The sequence below is a fragment of the Rousettus aegyptiacus genome, unplaced genomic scaffold (assembly GCF_014176215.1).
Source record: "Rousettus aegyptiacus isolate mRouAeg1 unplaced genomic scaffold, mRouAeg1.p scaffold_m13_p_1, whole genome shotgun sequence".
Classification (NCBI taxonomy): Eukaryota; Metazoa; Chordata; class Mammalia; order Chiroptera; family Pteropodidae; genus Rousettus; species Rousettus aegyptiacus.
In genome coordinates, this window is record NW_023416284.1 from 90,636,341 (window position 1) to 90,651,367 (window position 15,027).

General features: G+C 54.8%; 4 protein-coding genes across 11 annotated transcripts; 1 reads left to right on the top strand and 3 right to left on the bottom strand.

Moving 5' to 3' along the window:
• The first annotated feature begins 893 nt into the window (after positions 1-893).
• On the top strand, positions 894-3,323 carry RNF5 (ring finger protein 5). 4 transcript variants are annotated; one of them, XM_016121595.2, is made up of 6 exons: positions 894-1,142; positions 2,059-2,077; positions 2,173-2,285; positions 2,388-2,442; positions 2,519-2,636; positions 2,738-3,323. In XM_016121595.2, the coding sequence occupies exons 1-6, from the start codon at positions 1,003-1,005 to the stop codon at positions 2,833-2,835; spliced, it is 543 nt and encodes a 180-aa protein (XP_015977081.1). In that variant the 5' UTR covers positions 894-1,002; the 3' UTR covers positions 2,836-3,323. The 4 variants fall into 4 exon arrangements, with proteins under 4 accessions (XP_015977081.1, XP_015977084.1, XP_036094392.1 ...); XM_036238499.1 differs by lacking the exon at positions 894-1,142 and adding an exon at positions 1,149-1,253; XM_016121597.2 differs by lacking the exon at positions 894-1,142 and adding an exon at positions 1,756-1,958.
• A 159-nt stretch (positions 3,324-3,482) lies between these two features.
• On the bottom strand, positions 3,483-6,650 carry AGER (advanced glycosylation end-product specific receptor). Of its 4 annotated transcripts, XM_016121579.2 has the most exons (11): positions 6,249-6,364; positions 5,965-6,071; positions 5,671-5,863; positions 5,426-5,490; positions 5,227-5,314; positions 4,939-5,121; positions 4,697-4,833; positions 4,378-4,519; positions 4,081-4,107; positions 3,859-3,985; positions 3,483-3,748 (listed from the first exon to the last, which is right to left on the bottom strand). In XM_016121579.2, the coding sequence occupies exons 1-11, from the start codon at positions 6,298-6,300 to the stop codon at positions 3,649-3,651; spliced, it is 1,221 nt and encodes a 406-aa protein (XP_015977065.2). In that variant the 5' UTR covers positions 6,301-6,364; the 3' UTR covers positions 3,483-3,648. The 4 variants fall into 4 exon arrangements, with proteins under 4 accessions (XP_015977065.2, XP_015977066.2, XP_036094334.1 ...); XM_016121580.2 differs by lacking the exon at positions 3,859-3,985 and having other exon boundaries at positions 4,032-4,107; XM_036238441.1 differs by having other exon boundaries at positions 5,227-5,490.
• Positions 6,651-6,801: 151 nt separating this feature from the next.
• On the bottom strand, positions 6,802-13,090 carry PBX2 (PBX homeobox 2). 2 transcript variants are annotated; one of them, XM_016121578.2, is made up of 9 exons: positions 12,927-13,090; positions 10,542-10,615; positions 10,062-10,309; positions 9,778-9,968; positions 9,469-9,604; positions 9,206-9,359; positions 8,743-8,831; positions 8,536-8,622; positions 6,802-8,416 (listed from the first exon to the last, which is right to left on the bottom strand). In XM_016121578.2, exons 2-9 carry the CDS (start codon positions 10,588-10,590, stop codon positions 8,321-8,323), a joined length of 1,050 nt encoding a protein of 349 aa, XP_015977064.1. In that variant the 5' UTR covers positions 10,591-10,615; positions 12,927-13,090; the 3' UTR covers positions 6,802-8,320. The 2 variants fall into 2 exon arrangements, with proteins under 2 accessions (XP_015977064.1, XP_015977063.1); XM_016121577.2 differs by lacking the exon at positions 12,927-13,090 and adding an exon at positions 11,445-11,951.
• Positions 12,512-14,994, bottom strand: GPSM3 (G protein signaling modulator 3). Its single transcript, XM_016121599.2, has 4 exons — positions 14,263-14,994; positions 13,950-14,049; positions 13,522-13,721; positions 12,512-13,255 (listed from the first exon to the last, which is right to left on the bottom strand). Exons 1-4 carry the CDS (start codon positions 14,302-14,304, stop codon positions 13,118-13,120), a joined length of 480 nt encoding a protein of 159 aa, XP_015977085.1. The 5' UTR covers positions 14,305-14,994; the 3' UTR covers positions 12,512-13,117.
• Positions 14,995-15,027: the final 33 nt, after the last annotated feature.

The following is a 15,027-nucleotide window of genomic DNA, read 5'->3' on the forward strand; positions in this document are numbered from 1 at the left end:
AGAGAGGGGCGGGCTGAGTCGTCAGCCGAGGAATGTGAGTTAACACCAGCGCCGCAGGTCGATGCACACAGCATCCAAACATCGGGCTAATCCCAGTTCTGCTCCTTTCTTTCTTAAGAGGTAGGGGCGGACCCAAGTTCTGCTGTCTATATCAGCAAAGGAGGCCGGAGCCATTTTGAACCCTGCGACCCTAGTATTTGCCGTCTTTTCTGCGCTCTTCGCCGTCTTTTCCGATCTCGGCCAATCAGGGCGAAATAAATGGCCCAATCAGCCGAGAGAGGGAGAGGGAGGGAGAGAGGGAGAAAGAGAGAGAGAGAGAGAGAGACCGAGAGACCACAGCCAGAGGACCCGGATGAGCCGAGTCCTTTGAACCCCCAAACCCAGCCAGTTGTAAAGCAGTCACCATGGAGACAAGTTAGAGGTGAAGGGGTGGGACCAGAGAAGTCTCAACACTCATAGGATTGGCTCAGTCCTTCCCGCCGCCTGTTGCGCACGCGCATTTTACCTAACCACCATTTTCCGTCGAGTTCTAGCCAATCAATTGCTTTGGAGCCATACGCTCCAAAGTCCAATAGGAATTCGGACATTCTCTGAAAGAGGCCGAGAGAGAGGCTTATAGCGGGCGAGGTCTATGTAGTCCAGAACCAATTGCTTCTAGCCTTTGGTTATGACCGGCAGGTACCCAAGATGAACAAAGCTTCCCCTAGCCCGGCAACGGGACGCATGACGTTATCAATCCCTTGACAGTGCATACCGACTGCGACTGGATCAGCCAATAGTTATTGTGCAAGGGCAGGACCGAGCAAACTTCTCTCCATCCTGCTCTCTCAACCAATCCTTTCTTTTGAATCCTGCGTGATTGGCAGGTCCTCAGACCAATAGTGATTAAAACAGCTTAAGGCCTCCCCAGCAATCGCGAGCAGGAGGCGGTTTCTCGTTTGTTGGGGCTTGTGTGTGTGTTCTCGGGGATTAAGGGTACTTGGGGGCGAAACAGAACTGGCCATGGCAGCAGCAGAGGAGGAGGACGGGGGCCCCGAAGGGCCAAACCGCGAGCGGGGCGGGGCGGGCGCAACCTTCGAATGTAATATATGTCTGGAGACTGCTCGGGAAGCTGTGGTCAGTGTATGTGGCCACCTGTTCTGGTGAGACTCGGGAAGGGGGCAAAAAGGAATGGGGCTCACCTTCATACAGGGAAAGCAGGGGGCAAGGGGACCATACAATCATACGGATAATCAGAGGGCACAACCCCATAGGTGAGTCTCGAGGAAGGGACATAACGTCTTTTCGGGTATAAGCGGGTGGGAAGGTCAAGTCTGTATAGACGCGACCCATGGAAAGAAGAGGCATAGGAACTAGGAGCTGGGGCGTAAGGTGTGTTAGGAGGAAGTGGGGCGCAAGGCTGGGCACCGCACATCTGTACAGGTGAAACCCGAGCCACCTTACCCCAGAGGAGTGAGGGATTTTAGCTCTGCAGGTGGAAACGGATTAGACTCAAAGGATAGGGGAGGAACGAGTCAGTTAAGTTGGGGGAGACCGAGGTAATGTGGGGATCACATTCAGATGAGATGTGGAAGGGGTGGTATGCCCCGGGACAAGGGCACTGTGGAGGGGCAGTCTTGAGAGGTTAAAGGACTGTGAAAATAGGAACTTTATTGGGCCTGGAAGAAAGTAAGAGGAGCAGTGGGGGAAGGTGCTATTTAGGGGGTTTGGTTTGGGAGTTTGGGGGCATGGATGGGGCTTGGGCTGTAAGAGGAGATCTGGAAAGGGGTGGTTGAAGAGAACTGGAAATTAAGTAGAAAGGCAGAGAAGGGAGGGGATGAGTGTGTGTGTGTGTTGGGCGAAAGGAGAGGGTTGAGCATCTTGAGGATGAAGCTTTAGGTGTTGGGAGATGAGAGAAGCTGGAAGGCCAAGTTGGCTATAATGGTAGAGGTGGCAGAAAATATGAAAAGAAACAGCAGGTAATAACTTGGGAATTGGGGGTGAGATGGAACTCTGTGAGGTGTGGTCTGTGTCTCCTTTCTGTAGCTAGTTTGACCTTTTTTTTTCCCCCCCATCCAGTTGGCCCTGTCTTCATCAGGTGCGTACTCAGAGGAGATGAAGAGGGAAATGGGGAGGTCTTAGGAGCTGGAAGACCCTGCTGTGTACTGGAAACCACTTCATTTTTCCCCCCAGTGGCTGGAGACAAGGCCTGAACGGCAAGAGTGCCCAGTATGTAAAGCTGGGATCAGCAGAGACAAGGTTGTCCCCCTTTATGGGCGAGGGAGCCAGAAGTCCCAGGATCCCAGGTGAGAGAGGAGGGTGCTGAGGGAAAGTGGAAGCCTTTCTCCCTGGGAATGGGGCATGGAATTGGAGAGAACATTTCCTATTGATGTTCCTCTCTTCCTCAGATTGAAAACTCCACCCCGCCCCCAGGGTCAGCGGCCAGCTCCAGAGAGCAGAGGGGTGAGTCTTGTCCGATTGTGTTTCTTACTTGCTAAAGACTTGCCCAATCTCCCTCTGACTTTCTCTGCCTCCTCAGGGATTCCAGCCATTTGGTGATACTGGGGGTTTTCACTTCTCATTTGGTGTTGGTGCTTTTCCCTTTGGATTTTTCACCACTGTCTTCAATACCCATGAGCCATTCCACCGGGGTACAGGTAAGAGCCTTCCCTTAGCTCCTACCTGGGAGCCCCCTGAATCCCCTCAGGCCCCCTCCCGGCCCTGGATACTTCTCCTGCAGCTTTCCTTTCTCCCACAGGTGTGGATCTGGGACAGGGTCACCCACCCTCCAGCTGGCAGGACTCCCTCTTCCTGTTTCTCGCCATCTTCTTCTTTTTCTGGCTGCTCAGTATTTGAGCTGTGTCTTCTTTCTACCCACCTCTAGCCAGAGATGAATCAGTATTGAGGGTCCCTGCTGAACTTTTCCTACCCCTGGACCCTCCCCCCACCCCAGCCACTCCATTTCTGTTGACAAAGGCCAACAGTGGCCACTCTCCAGGAGGGTGTGGGGAGGAAGAGTGAAATCTGTGCATAGGATGAGAGAAGCATCTGCCCTGAACTGCTCACTCAGTAGAATCATACCTCCCAGCTCTGGGAGAGGAGCATGGACTGAAGAGAATGTGTTTCTCCTCATTCCTCATCCCTTGCTTTCCCCAGGTTTCTTGATTTGATGTTGAAAGGTGGGCAAGTCTCCTCCTGACTCTCCCCGACTTTCCTCTTGTTAATTTAATTTTTCTCTCCTCAGTTTCTAGTATGGGTTATAATTTTTAAGTGCTTCCTTCCCCTCACTACCTCCTTTGTTACAAATTCAATAAACAAGGTGAGATGTGTCGATGGGAACTCTGCCCACCTTTGTCCTTCCCTGCTTCCTTCCCACTTTGAGTAGATATTTGATGTGGTGTTTTGAAGTGTGGGGGTGAGCCCTTTCCTTCAAATCTCTCAGGGTTGCAGGGGTGAGGGCATCGCACACACACAAACACACACACACACAAGAGCAAAGGGAGCAAGGTTTGTCAGTTGTTTACTCATCGCTGTTCATGGGAGGCTCTGGTTGTGGAAGAAAGTTTGGTGAGGTGAGTGGAGGTTGTACAGGGGAGAACTCATCTGGGGCCAGAACAGAGTATGGGGAAAAGAAAAGGGAGCTGAGTGATGGGGGTGGCTGTGGGCCTTTCAAGGCCCTCCTGCATTGCTCTCGGCTGCCTCGGGCTCCTCAGACTGATTCAGCTCTGCACGCTCTTCCTCCTCCTCCTCCTGGTTTTCTGGGGCCTTCCTGGGGAGGAAGATTGGAGAAATTATGCACATGGGTCCTAGCACTTCCCCCACACCTCTCCTTGCTGCCAGGAAGCCCCAAGTGTGAAGTGTCTGGCTTTCTGCACTCACCTCTTCTCTCCTTGGTGTCGCCACCTTCGCCACATACTGATCCCAATGAGCAGGGCGACTATCCCCAGGCCTCCCAGGATCCCCAGGGCCAGGGCTAGAGTTCCCAGCCCTGGCCCTCCCACAGAGCCTGTAGGGAAATGGGGAGGATTGAGGGCACAGCCCCTACCACTCACCATTCATGTTGGGGTCTGTCTGCTTCTCTGACCTTATTCAACTCCTCACCTGCAGTTGGCCCCTCCTCGACTGTTTCTAGAAGACAAGTCAGGCAAGTCAGAAAGGGAGGCTTCAGTTTGGGAAAGGGCTATTTAGTGGGAGCCCCAGTGGAGTCTTCCCTTTCTTCAGTTCAGAGTGGAGAGGGGATAGGCTGGGCTGCTCTCTTGGTAGGGTTTGGGTGGGGCAGCCGAGGCCTGGGTGTGGGTCCACTGAGGGAGATGTGAGATGGCTCTTAGGGAAAATGCCAGAACAGGGTAGGGAATTGGAGCCTGCACAGGGTCCCTGGGATCTGGGGAGAGGTCTCACCAATGATGCTGATGCTGACAGCCTGGCTTTCCTGGGGCCCATGGCTGGGATGGGTGGCCACACAGCTGTAGGTTCCCTCATCCTGAGGCCCTACCTCAGGGAGGAGCAGCACTGCGCTGGGGGGAAGCGGCAGGGGCGTGCCCTGGGAGGTGGGGAAGTGGGGCAGGAGACTATTACAGCCCCTGTCTGTATATCCCGTACTCCTGTCTTTGTCTCCACAACCTCAGATACCTTGTCCTCTTCCCCAGCCTCTTGACTGCCTCTCTCTAGTTGTCAGTTATGTATATCTACCTCCTAGCCCCCTCTTCAGGTCACTCACGTCCTTGATCCAGTGGATTTGAGGAGGGGGCTGGGTGGGGGCTTCACAGGTCAGGGTCACGGTTCCACCAAGAGCTACTGTTCCACTTTCTGGCTTCACCACCAATTGGATCTCCTCCAGAGGCACAGGCTCTGGGGCTGGGAAGGGGCACGAGGCTCAGAGTTACATATGCGTGTGGTCCCAGTGGCCATACTTTCAGATTGTATTCCCCAGAGCTAGGAGCCCTCCCCATCTCTGCTTACCCCAGACACTAAGCTGGATGGGGGCTGTGTGCAGGGGTCGGCGCCGGGGAAGGCCAGGGCTGAAGCTACAGGAGAAGGTAGTGTGGGGCGCTCCTCCCCGGGCTGGGGTCACCATCAGCTCTGACTGGAGTGTGAAAAGCCCTGTCTCAGGGTGTCTCCTGGTTTCTTCTTTCACAGACACTCCTGTGGTGGGGGAAGAAGGTAAGATATCCCAGGGTGTGTGTGTGGGGGGGAAGAGGGATCAAAAAGAAGGCAGTTGCAGGAGGAAGAAGGGGACTTGGGACTCACCTTTGCCATCAGGTACCAGGGGTTTCCCATCCAAGTGCCAGCTAAGAGTCCCTGCAGGATAGCCCCCCTCAGACACACATGTCCCCACCTGGGGAAAGAGTGACCTCATCATCTTTGAAAATAAGAGACTCCATACACACTTAGCTACACTCCCCTCCCATTCTCGGGACCATGTTCTACTCCCATTTTCTTCCACTACCTTATTGGGGACACCAGCCGTGAGTTCAGAGGCAGGATCAACAATTTCTGGCTTTCCAGGAATCTCTGAAGGAGTGAAAATTCCAATCAGAGGCTGAGGCTTTGAAGATCCTCACATCCTGGTTGTGGGGTTGGGACAGTGAAGTTAGAGGTTCTCACACACCAGGGCTAAGGAGCCAAGGGCTAGGGTTGAAGGCTTTTCCTTAGATGAAAAGTGGGCCTCGGGGAAGGCCCTGGAACCCTTACGGTAGACTCGAACTTGGTAGCTGGACTTGGTCTCCTTTCCATTCTGGCTCATTGCTCGGCACCGGAAAGTCCCCTCATCCTGGATCCCAATGGCCGGCAGGAGGAGGGAGCCATTGGGGAGGACTCGAGCCACACTATCCCAGGGACCTCCCTGGGGAGACAGGATCTTCCAAGCTTCTGTCCGGCCTGTGTTCTGGGGACAGAAGAGAGGGGCCTAAACAGTGCAAGCCCTTTGGGAAAAGACTCATGAGGCAGGGAGGTGGGTGGGCAGGGTATAACAGGAGACCCGCTTACCAATTTCCATTCCAGTTGCTGGGGTGGTTTCTTGGGAGCACCCTTACAATTCAGCACCAGTGGCTTCCCGATCTGGGCTGTGAGGTTTCGACTGCCTACTGCTGCCCCTGGAAAACAGCACCAAGGTGGAGGAGCAGGAAAGGAGATGGAGCTGATAAAACTAGCACAGGGTGTGTGAGGGAGTCTGAAAAGTGGTATCCAGGTTCCAGGAAAGTTCTGGGGAGATTTGGGGAGGGGGCAGAGTGCTTTCGGAAGGGAAGATAGATGTGGGGAGAGTGGCTCACCCCACAGACTGAGGACCAGCGCCCAGGCTCCGACCGCTGCCCCCGTTGCCATCCTGCTTTCTTCCCAGGCTCCTGCCTTTGTCTGCCCCTCACTGCTGTGGCCTCCGCCCTAGGTGGGGCTTACACCCTCTCCTAGTCCTGTCCTGGCACAGGGAATGCTAGGAATTCATGACTCTCCGACAAGAGTCCTTCAGAACATAGGAGAAACAATTATCACCCCACCCCTGGGCACTGCCACATCCGTGGGGGTGGGGAGTGCACCTCCTTGGGTCTCTCATCCTCAGGACCCCCAACCTGTTCCGTCTGCTGAGGGCTGCTTGATGGACCACTGGAGCCTCATCTTGAGGAGGCAAGGTTGCCAGGCAACAGGGTTCAAGCCAGGCTTTTTCCCATGGAAAAAAAAGGGTGAAACATGGGGTCTGGGTGGTGAAGGCAAGACTCAGGAAATTAGGGAAAACCTGTTTGGGACTTTATGAGAGAAAAATATTTTTCTAGGATTTCTCATGTTTTTGAAAATAATTCTCAACTAAACCCAGGGAAAAAAAGAAATGTCTTTATTTAAAACTTTTATTTTTCCTGTGAGACTACAAGTTTACAAGTGAAGAGAGAACTGCCCCCGGCCCGTGCCTCCCGCCCTCCACCCATCACAATCCCAACCTGCCTCAAATCCTGCCTGGATCTTTGACAGAACTTTTCCACTATGACAGTCTTGTGAAATCCTGAGGATGTTTGAAGGGTTCAGATGATAGGGTCCAGGGCCAAGGATGGGGCAGTGGTGATTTTACTTCTCCCCACACCTAGCTTTTAGCAACCTCCTTTCTCTCCTAACCCTTTTGATTTTGGACTGAGAAAAAGATACATCATTTCTAGGGAAATTCAGATACATACACAAGCACCCCAACCCGTACTTATTTCACAATATCCCCCTCCCTCTCCCTCCAATCTGCAAATAGTAGCTAAAAAAAGGTTTAAAGATGTGTCACAGGGGAAGGTGGCAATTCTTTAAAATTATTGTCTATCCCTGCCCAAGTGTTGTGGGGAAGAGGGAGAACAGGCGAGTCGAGCAAGCCCCCGACGGCCTCCATACCAAATTGCAGCAGGAAGCTGCTTGCACAAGCAAACACCTAGGATTTTACAAGCAAAGGAGAACAAGTGATTTTAGAGGGGCAGGCTTGGTCCCTTGCTAAATATAATTCCTGATGGACAGGACTGGAGCCAGGTGGGCCTCTTCACCATATTTATTTGTTCCCCTTTCTCTTATGACTCCTTTGACTATCACCCCTAACATGGGAAAACATTAAAAAAAAAAATTAACATATTTATAAAAATATCTACTACCCCAAACTAAATTAAAAGTTAAAAACCAACAACAACAAAACATTAAAAAAAAAAAAAAAAAAGATGGTCCCAGGGTTCCTTTTTCTTTTCTTAGAAGAAAAAAAAAGTTCGACCCCAAAGCCCAGTCAACAATTCCATAGAGTAGCAGAAACTCCCTCCGAGGTAGATATCTGAGTCAGACACTCTTGTCCACCGAGCGATTCTATTGGTTTAAGATGAGCTGCGAATGAGGTAATAAAGCCATCCGGAGGGGCAGTGGGGTGGGAGGCACGGAGGCGTGGCCTAAGTCATCTGTCCAGAAGTTGTGTCCCCGTTTTTGGCATCTCTGGTAGGGCAGGGCTGGCATCTCCACAGATCCCAGAACAGATAAGGGGTGGGGGAGGGAGAGTGGTCAAAACCAGAGGGGGTGGGTGTGGGGAACAACAGTTGTATGGTGAGAGGAAGAGGGATCTGAAAAACAGGATTCTGAGTGTGTATAAGGGGGAGAGGAAAACAGGCTGGAAAAAAAAGGGAAAAAGGGGAAGACAGACCCCACTTTCCCCTAAGGGGACCCCATTCTCCCTCCCATGTAGTCAGCACCCCCAGCACCAAGAGTCTGATGGAGGAGGGGACAACCCTATTTTTGCCCTTCTGTCTTGTGCTTCTCCTGTGTCTGGGGTTTGTCCTCTGGATGCCTGCGTCTTCTTCAAGAGTCATTTTGTGAACCCCCACCCCTGTGGCCCTAAGGGGCGAGATCAGTTGGAAGTGTCAGAATGAACGCTCCCTGGTCCCTCTGTGGGGGATGTCACCGAGGATGGGGTCACAGCCTCCTGCCAGCCGCCACCGTTTGCCTGGAAAAAGAGACAGTTGGGGTAGGGCTCTGGGAAACCCAATGTTGGGGACAATGGTGCCAGGGAAAAGGCCCTTCTGTCCTGGTGAGTGGCAGAGAGGACTTCAGAAATCTACTCACCCTCATTTCCCGAGGGCTGTACATCTGGCTGCCCCCGAGGTTATCCCCATAGCCCCCTGGCCCCATTGAGTGTCGGAGTGATTCCACCTGTGGGCAGCCAAAGGAGGTATGACAGTGAGAAGGCTCAAAAGAAAAAAGTCTCATATCCTGAAGGGAGGGAAACCAAGTTTGGGAAAATCCTACTTAAGGGAAGATGGGCCACCTGACCTGGGAAGCAGAGTAGGAATCTCCATTGAGTCCAGGCATCCCCAGAAACATGTCTCCAGATCCTGAGAGATTGAAAGAGCCGCCAGAGCCTTGGGGGAGCAGAGAGGGAATTAGGGACATGTATAACAATGCCTGTGATGGCAGACAAGAGATGCACCACAGCTGTTTCCAAAAAGCCTTCTGAACTAGTTCTCTGGGGGCACACTACCATGCACAAATCATTCACAAAACATTTTAACATTCAGAAGGAGGCTATTGCTGAGCCTCTGCTGGCCACTTGCTTTAGAGAGGCAAGAGTAACTTTGCTGGAGTGGACTCTGTCCCCTGACATCCCCACCCCATCTCAAGTTGGTCTCTTTCAACCCCAAATGCCCCATTCTGCAACGATCTTGCCTAGATAGGAAGTGGGAACAAACAGTAGGAAGTATGCAAAATAGCCAGCCAGGGTGGCAGCTGGATCCACCTGCGGAAGAAGGGGGTGTTGGGGAGCTGGTGCGGCTGTGGCCCCCCTGGGTGACTGACACAGCAGTCTTGACGGCATAGATGTTTGCCTCTTCTTGGAACTTTCCAATATTTTTCTTATAGCGAATCCTCTTGTTGCCAAACCAGTTGGAGACCTGTGGGGTGGTGGGCAGAAGAGAGAGTCATGTGGAAACCTTTCTCTCTGTTAAGACTCTCAGTCAATAGGATTGCAGAGCTTTTTGCCAGAAAACTCCTCCCCAATACCTGAGAGACAGTGATTCCACACTTCTTGGCAAGCTCCTCCTTAGCCTCCTCACTAGGATATGGGTTACTCAGGTGAGAATAGAAATACTCATTTAGGACCTCAGTAGCCTGTTTGCTAAAGTTACGGCGTTTTCGTCTAGAGAAAGAAGGGTGGTGAGGACATTGTTATCCTAGCAGGAACTCCATATTGCATCACTCCAGAGGACGCCATTGTCATGGAGTACCGTGTTGTGCAACATGGTGGCCCAGGGGCTTGAAGAATGGGAAGGATCCCAGTGCTGTGGGCAGGCCTGGGCCCCTAGGTCCCACCTGGCATCCAGGAAACGGGAACGCAAGATCATGACAGCCTCGCAGGTGCTCTGCTTGAGCTGCATCTGGATGGCGCTGAACTTTCGATGGATGATGCTCACCATGCGCTCCATTTCCTTGGGTGCCACAGGCCGCGTGCGGCTCTGCTCCCTCAGCAGGTTCATGACGTGGGTTGTGAACTCATTACATGCCTGGAGTGAGGGCCGGCAGGCTGTGAAGAGGAGCCCTTTGGCCTTGGGATTCCCCCCAAAGAACCTCCATCCACTCCAGCCTCCTCTCCTCACCTGCTCATATTTCTCCAGCTCTGAGTGATAGATATGGCGAATTTGGGCAAGTTTGCTGCGATAGTCCGAGTGTTCGATGGAGTTGTCAGGGGACACGCCGCCCCCAGAAGCTGCAGCAGCTGCAGCTGCTGCCGCTGAGCCCCCCCCTTTCTCGGGCCCAGCCACACCCTCTGCCAGAAGCATGTTGTCCAAGCGCATCAGCTGTGGGTCCACCGGCTCCTCCTCCTGGGAGCTTCGAATGCTGAGGCCTAGTTTGTGCGGGTGAGTGGACTTAGAGACCCAGGGATCCCACACCCAATTCTCAGCCCTCTGGATGCCTCCTGGAAACCCAAATTTCTTTGGTTCCCTCCCCAGCCACCCTTTGCAACTTCCCTGACCCCCAATTTATTCTGGGCCCCAAGCTGTCAAACTCTTAGCCTGAGTCTATAGTAAACAGGATTTCATCCCCAGAGCTGAGGAATGAGAAGGGGATCCACATACCGGTTTTCTCCTTGATTTCACACAGGACGCTAAAGAGAGCTGGCTTCATTCGGTGGCAGTTTAGGGCATGTTTCCTTGGGAGGAATGGGAGAGAAAAGCTGAGCTACAGAGACAGGTGGTGGTGGAGAACCATGAAGTTGAGGGGAGCCTGAGAACAAGGTAGGAAGAAAGTGTAGTCGGGGGCAGAATGGAACTGGGGGTTCTTGGGAAGAGATCAGCTATCAGAGCATGGAGATGTGGGGAAGCTGCTTGGCTTCCAGCAGATGGAGCGAAGGTGGAGATGGCAGGATAAAGACCTCTTGGGCAGACAGGGGACTGTGGGATAGTCTACAGAAAGGGAGTTTGGGGGTGACTGCAGACATGAGGGTGACTAGGTATATTTCAGAGAAAGAGAGATGGAGAATGGGGAGAAGCAGAGTTTGGGGTGCCAGATTGGGGTTAGGGGCAGCAGGCTAAAGTGGGGAGTTCAGTGTGTCAGGGGTCCTGGGACTGAGCAGGGGCAAAGGGTAGGTGAGGACCTTTGGAGACTGGACCACAGTGGAGAGGGGAGGCAGGAACTCTCCAGGGGTGTGGAGGTCCTCAGGTCTGTAGAGAAGGCAGGTGAGCTGGAAGGAGGCTCTGGAGATGGAGGGATGTTCCAGGGAAATGTGGGGGGTCAATGAGAGGTTAGGAGAGGGGAGTGAGAGCACCTGGAGTTCCCCTCCTTAAGGTTTCAGGGCCTGGGGGTGAAGGGAGGTTTGAGAAGGATCACTTATCTGGGGGTTCAGGGGGAATAAGGAGAGGAGAGCTGTAGGATCTTGGAGAGGATCCAGGAGTTGGGGGGGTGGGACTCCCACAAGACTCAGAGCTTGTGAATGGGGCTTCTGCTGGGTCTGTGTGGGGTCCCGGGGTGGGGGCACTCACTTGGCCTGGGCCTCGTCCAGGCTCTGGTCGGTGATGGTCATTATCTGCTGCAGAATGTCCCCGATGTCTTGCTTCCCTCGGCCTCCCGGGACCCCCCCACTTCCCCCACCCGGGTCTCCGCCACCGGGAGGTTCGCCAGGGCCACCAGGTTCCCCACCCACCAATCCCAGGCCCCCCCGGCCCCCGCCTGGAGGGGGCGGCCCCAGCAGCCGTTCGTCCATAGTTGGGGGGGGGGCCCTGGGGCCCCCTCCCTGCTCTGCCCCTCCCCCCGCCTGGTTACTTCCCCCCCAAACTCGCTGGGGCCGCTGTTCCGTCCGCCCCAACTCCCGCCCGTCTCCCCCCTTCCCGGCTCCCTGAGGGGTTCACCCCGGCCCTGAAGGGAGACCTGGGGTACCGGCTGGGCCCCCCACAGGAGACCCTGGCCCCCGGCGGCGGAGAAAATGGAGCCGGAGAGAGAGAAGAGGCCCAAGCGGGGGTGTGTAAGAGAGAGGGAGAAGGGAGGAGGGAGAAGGGGGGGAGCGAGGGAGGGAGGCTGGGGGAGGGGAGCCAGGGAGGAAGAGGAGGGGAGAAGAGAGGAGGAACAGGGAGGAGCTGGGGGCGGAGAGAAATACACAGAAACAGAGGAACTGAGACCGAGTGGAGGCGGGGAGAGGGTAGAAGGGACGCTGGGAGGAGAGCAGCCCATCGGGGAAAATATGGGGAAGCCCTGGGGCTGGACTTCTGCGACTTGGGTGGGGGGCATGTTGGGGGCGTGGGGGCAGGGAGCCTGCCACCAGGTTTCTGAATCAGGGACTCTGGTCGTGGACTCTGGTCGCTGACATGCCTGGGTTCACAGACAGCTCAGTTCATATTTCTTGTCCTAATGACTCCCCTCCCTGTTCTACTTAATTAAAACCAGGAGAGGGGGCGGGAGGGGGTAATTAAGGAGGTCTCCAGCCGCTGCTTAATCAGCCTGTAATTAACCAGCCTGGGAGGGGAGCTGGCCTCGCGCCAGGCTGGGGAGAGAGGCAGCCTCTGGCCTCACTGTCCTACCCTCCATCCCGGCAGCCCCAGACACCAGTCTTCAGTCCAGAGGGGAATTACATTTATTCATACAACCAAAACATCAGGCTCAGAGCAGCAGTGGAGAGGGAGGGTGAGCATGGCTAAGTGTCTGTTCACAGCCTGTAGGGGCCAAGAGGTGCTGGTGGTGAGAGAATCCTCTTTATCTCTGCTGTGCCCACCTTTTCTTTTCACTGGGAAGGAGGGGGGAACTGTCAGGTCATAACCTTCAGAGATCTGCCTTTTCTTGGGAGATGGAGGCCTAAGCCCTCAGATCCTGCCTAGTGGCTTGACAGCTAGGGGTGTCCCTACAGTTTAGGACCAACACTCCAAGTCACTCCCTGAGATCAGAGTAGAGATGGGGTGTCCCTTGGTGGCTGGAATCCTCTCACCGCCTCATGCTTCCATGTACTCCAGGAGAGACTTAAATGACCATCATACCTTTAATTCCCTGGGTTTGAGGACTTTCACCCCCTCCATTTCCCAGGGAAGGCGATGAGGGCAATGAATATTGAGATTTCATCTGGGTCTTCCAGTCTCTGGTGCCCCTGCCAAGCAGGGTTGAGGGCATACAGTGGGCTGCCCAGCTTTGAGCCTCAGGAGTGTGGAGGGGCTGGTGGGGGGCTCAAGTCTCAGCAGGTGTGTGTGGGGGGCCGAGACCTTTGTTCTTCCATTCGACCCCCACCCTGAACTCTCAGCAGCAACTCCAGAAGCTCCTGCCCCCCTGGGGGTAGGGGAGGCTCTGACCGCTGGGCTTCCATCCGCTGGCACTGGAGGAATGGAGGGGAGGGTGTTGGCGAGGTTCTAAGAGGAGCGGCCCTTGAAAGGAGCCAGGGCTGGTGAGAGGGGCATACAGGACACCTGTGATGGGGATGGGGGATCTAGGGCCTGGGAAAGGGGCAGATACCTGGGGAAAAGGAGGGGTTGCATCTCAAAGTAAACAGGGCCAAAAGACAAGGAAGCCTGGACCTTGTCTCCTGGTGGTGGTGGTGGTGGGGGGGGGGGTAGGATGGGGTTGAGTGGGGTGGGGTCTTACCTGGTGACTGAGGATGGTGCTGTAGAGCTGTTCTCTGTCCTCAAGAGGCCGGGGTGGGGCTCTGGTTAGGCTTGGGGGATTCTGAGGGGCATGGAAAGTGGCTCTCTGCTCCTCTAGGCGGCGGGACTGGGCCTCAGCCACCAAGTCCAGAAGGAGCTCAGTCTGCAGGGAGAGCAGGGAGGCCGAGCGGGGCCCCAGGGCTGGGAGAGGAGGAGCGGGGCTCAGAGTTGGCAGGGGGTGGAGTGGGGAAACAGGGTTAGGGATGGACAGGGTGAGGTGATTAGGGACTGATGGTCAGAGGTAAGGGGGTGCAATGGGGAGTCCAGGAAGTGGAGGGGAGAGAGCCCATGATGGAGTGGACCCTGATAATGGGATCAGGGAGGATGGGGGCACCAGGGTCAGGGAGCTCCCTGGGTGGGTGGGGGTACCTGTGTGGCGGGTCCCTGGAGGAGGGGATGGAGGAGCAGATCGCCAAGGCCTAGTGGTGGTGTTCACAGGAGGCCAGCCGCGCTCATCCTGATGGGGGCCCTGATGCCGAGATCATTTCAGTCAAGCAGGGGCATGGTAGGCAGGGGGCTAGGTTAGCGGCCCATTTCCTCTCTTTGTCTGTTCCTGCCTCAGTGTGCCCAAGCCCTTCCAAGTCTCCTGAGTGCATATCACTTGATCTCTGCCTCAGGTCCTCTTACCTCCCTCCCTCCCTCCCTCCCTGTGTCAGCCTCCACCACCGGGTGCCCAACTCACCTGCTCACTGTCTTCTTCTTCCTGGGGTCTCTCAGCCTCCATCCCCTGGAGGGGAGAAACCGATGGAGGAGGAGTAGCTGGGATTTGGAGGAGGGCTGAACCCTGAGTTCCTGAGGGGAGTGGGGGCTGGAAGGGGTGGGGGTGAGCCGGGGGCTGGATGTCTGGGTACTAAGCAGGAAGCTGGGTTCCTGGTCAGCCCCCCCACGGGCCCCGCCCATCCCTGTCAACTTCCTCCAGTTCTCTTTTCCCACCCAAACTGCTTGTTTGACCTCTGTCTCTCTCCCAGGGGAGTAAAGACTGGTAAAATCTCCTCCAGTAGTAGGGGAGGAGTTTCAAGGTGGGGAAGGACTCTTGGCCTTCTCATCTCCAGCGCCTCAGTAGACCCTCGACCCCCACTCTGTTCCTTCCGTCCCCTCCTCCCTTTCAGCTGCCAATGCAGGAACTAGCTACGCAGGAAGTGGTTTTACTCCTCAGAACCCCACTACCCCCAGGTCCCTTCTCTCCCTAAGATGCACCCTGAGGTAGTATTTGGCCCTCTCCTGCTTCCCAGCTTCTCTCAGACTTACTGGGACCGGAAGGGGCATGGTTCCAGTGGGAAACAGAGGACTCAGATCCAGGGATGTCAGGCCCTCAAACATATACATACTGCTAGCACTGGGTACAACACACAGTTTTTGCTAAATAAGTTAAGTAGTTATCCCTGCCCTCTGGGTGCTTAGTCTATTCCTGGGACAAATATGAGAGACAAGGGGCAGGGGAAAGTTT

Excerpts from the sequence above, each read along its gene's own strand:
- GPSM3 (XM_016121599.2), bottom strand. The coding sequence starts at position 14,304 with ATGGAGGCTGAGAGACCCCAGGAAGAAGAAGACAGTGAGCAG. Across the intron at positions 14,050-14,262 it reads AAGAAGAAGACAGTGAGCAG|GGCCCCCATCAGGATGAGCG; the intron begins GTGAGTTGGGCA and ends TCTCGGCATCAG. Across the intron at positions 13,722-13,949 it reads TCCAGGGACCCGCCACACAG|CCCTGGGGCCCCGCTCGGCC; the intron begins GTACCCCCACCC and ends CTCCTCTCCCAG.
- RNF5 (XM_016121595.2), top strand. The coding sequence starts at position 1,003 with ATGGCAGCAGCAGAGGAGGAGGACGGGGGCCCCGAAGGGCCAAACCGC. Across the intron at positions 2,286-2,387 it reads CAGAAGTCCCAGGATCCCAG|ATTGAAAACTCCACCCCGCC; the intron begins GTGAGAGAGGAG and ends TCTCTTCCTCAG. Across the intron at positions 2,637-2,737 it reads GCCATTCCACCGGGGTACAG|GTGTGGATCTGGGACAGGGT; the intron begins GTAAGAGCCTTC and ends TTTCTCCCACAG.
- AGER (XM_036238441.1), bottom strand. The coding sequence starts at position 6,300 with ATGGCAACGGGGGCAGCGGTCGGAGCCTGGGCGCTGGTCCTCAGTCTG. Across the intron at positions 5,122-5,226 it reads CCTGGTACCTGATGGCAAAG|GAGTGTCTGTGAAAGAAGAA; the intron begins GTGAGTCCCAAG and ends CCCCCACCACAG. Across the intron at positions 4,520-4,696 it reads AAATCCACTGGATCAAGGAC|GGCACGCCCCTGCCGCTTCC; the intron begins GTGAGTGACCTG and ends CCCACCTCCCAG.
- PBX2 (XM_016121577.2), bottom strand. The coding sequence starts at position 11,665 with ATGGACGAACGGCTGCTGGGGCCGCCCCCTCCAGGCGGGGGCCGGGGG. Across the intron at positions 8,832-9,205 it reads AACACCCCCTTCTTCCGCAG|GCTCTGGCGGCTCTTTCAAT; the intron begins GTGGATCCAGCT and ends TGCTCCCCCAAG. Across the intron at positions 8,623-8,742 it reads ATTCCTACTCTGCTTCCCAG|GTGGAATCACTCCGACACTC; the intron begins GTCAGGTGGCCC and ends GGCTGCCCACAG.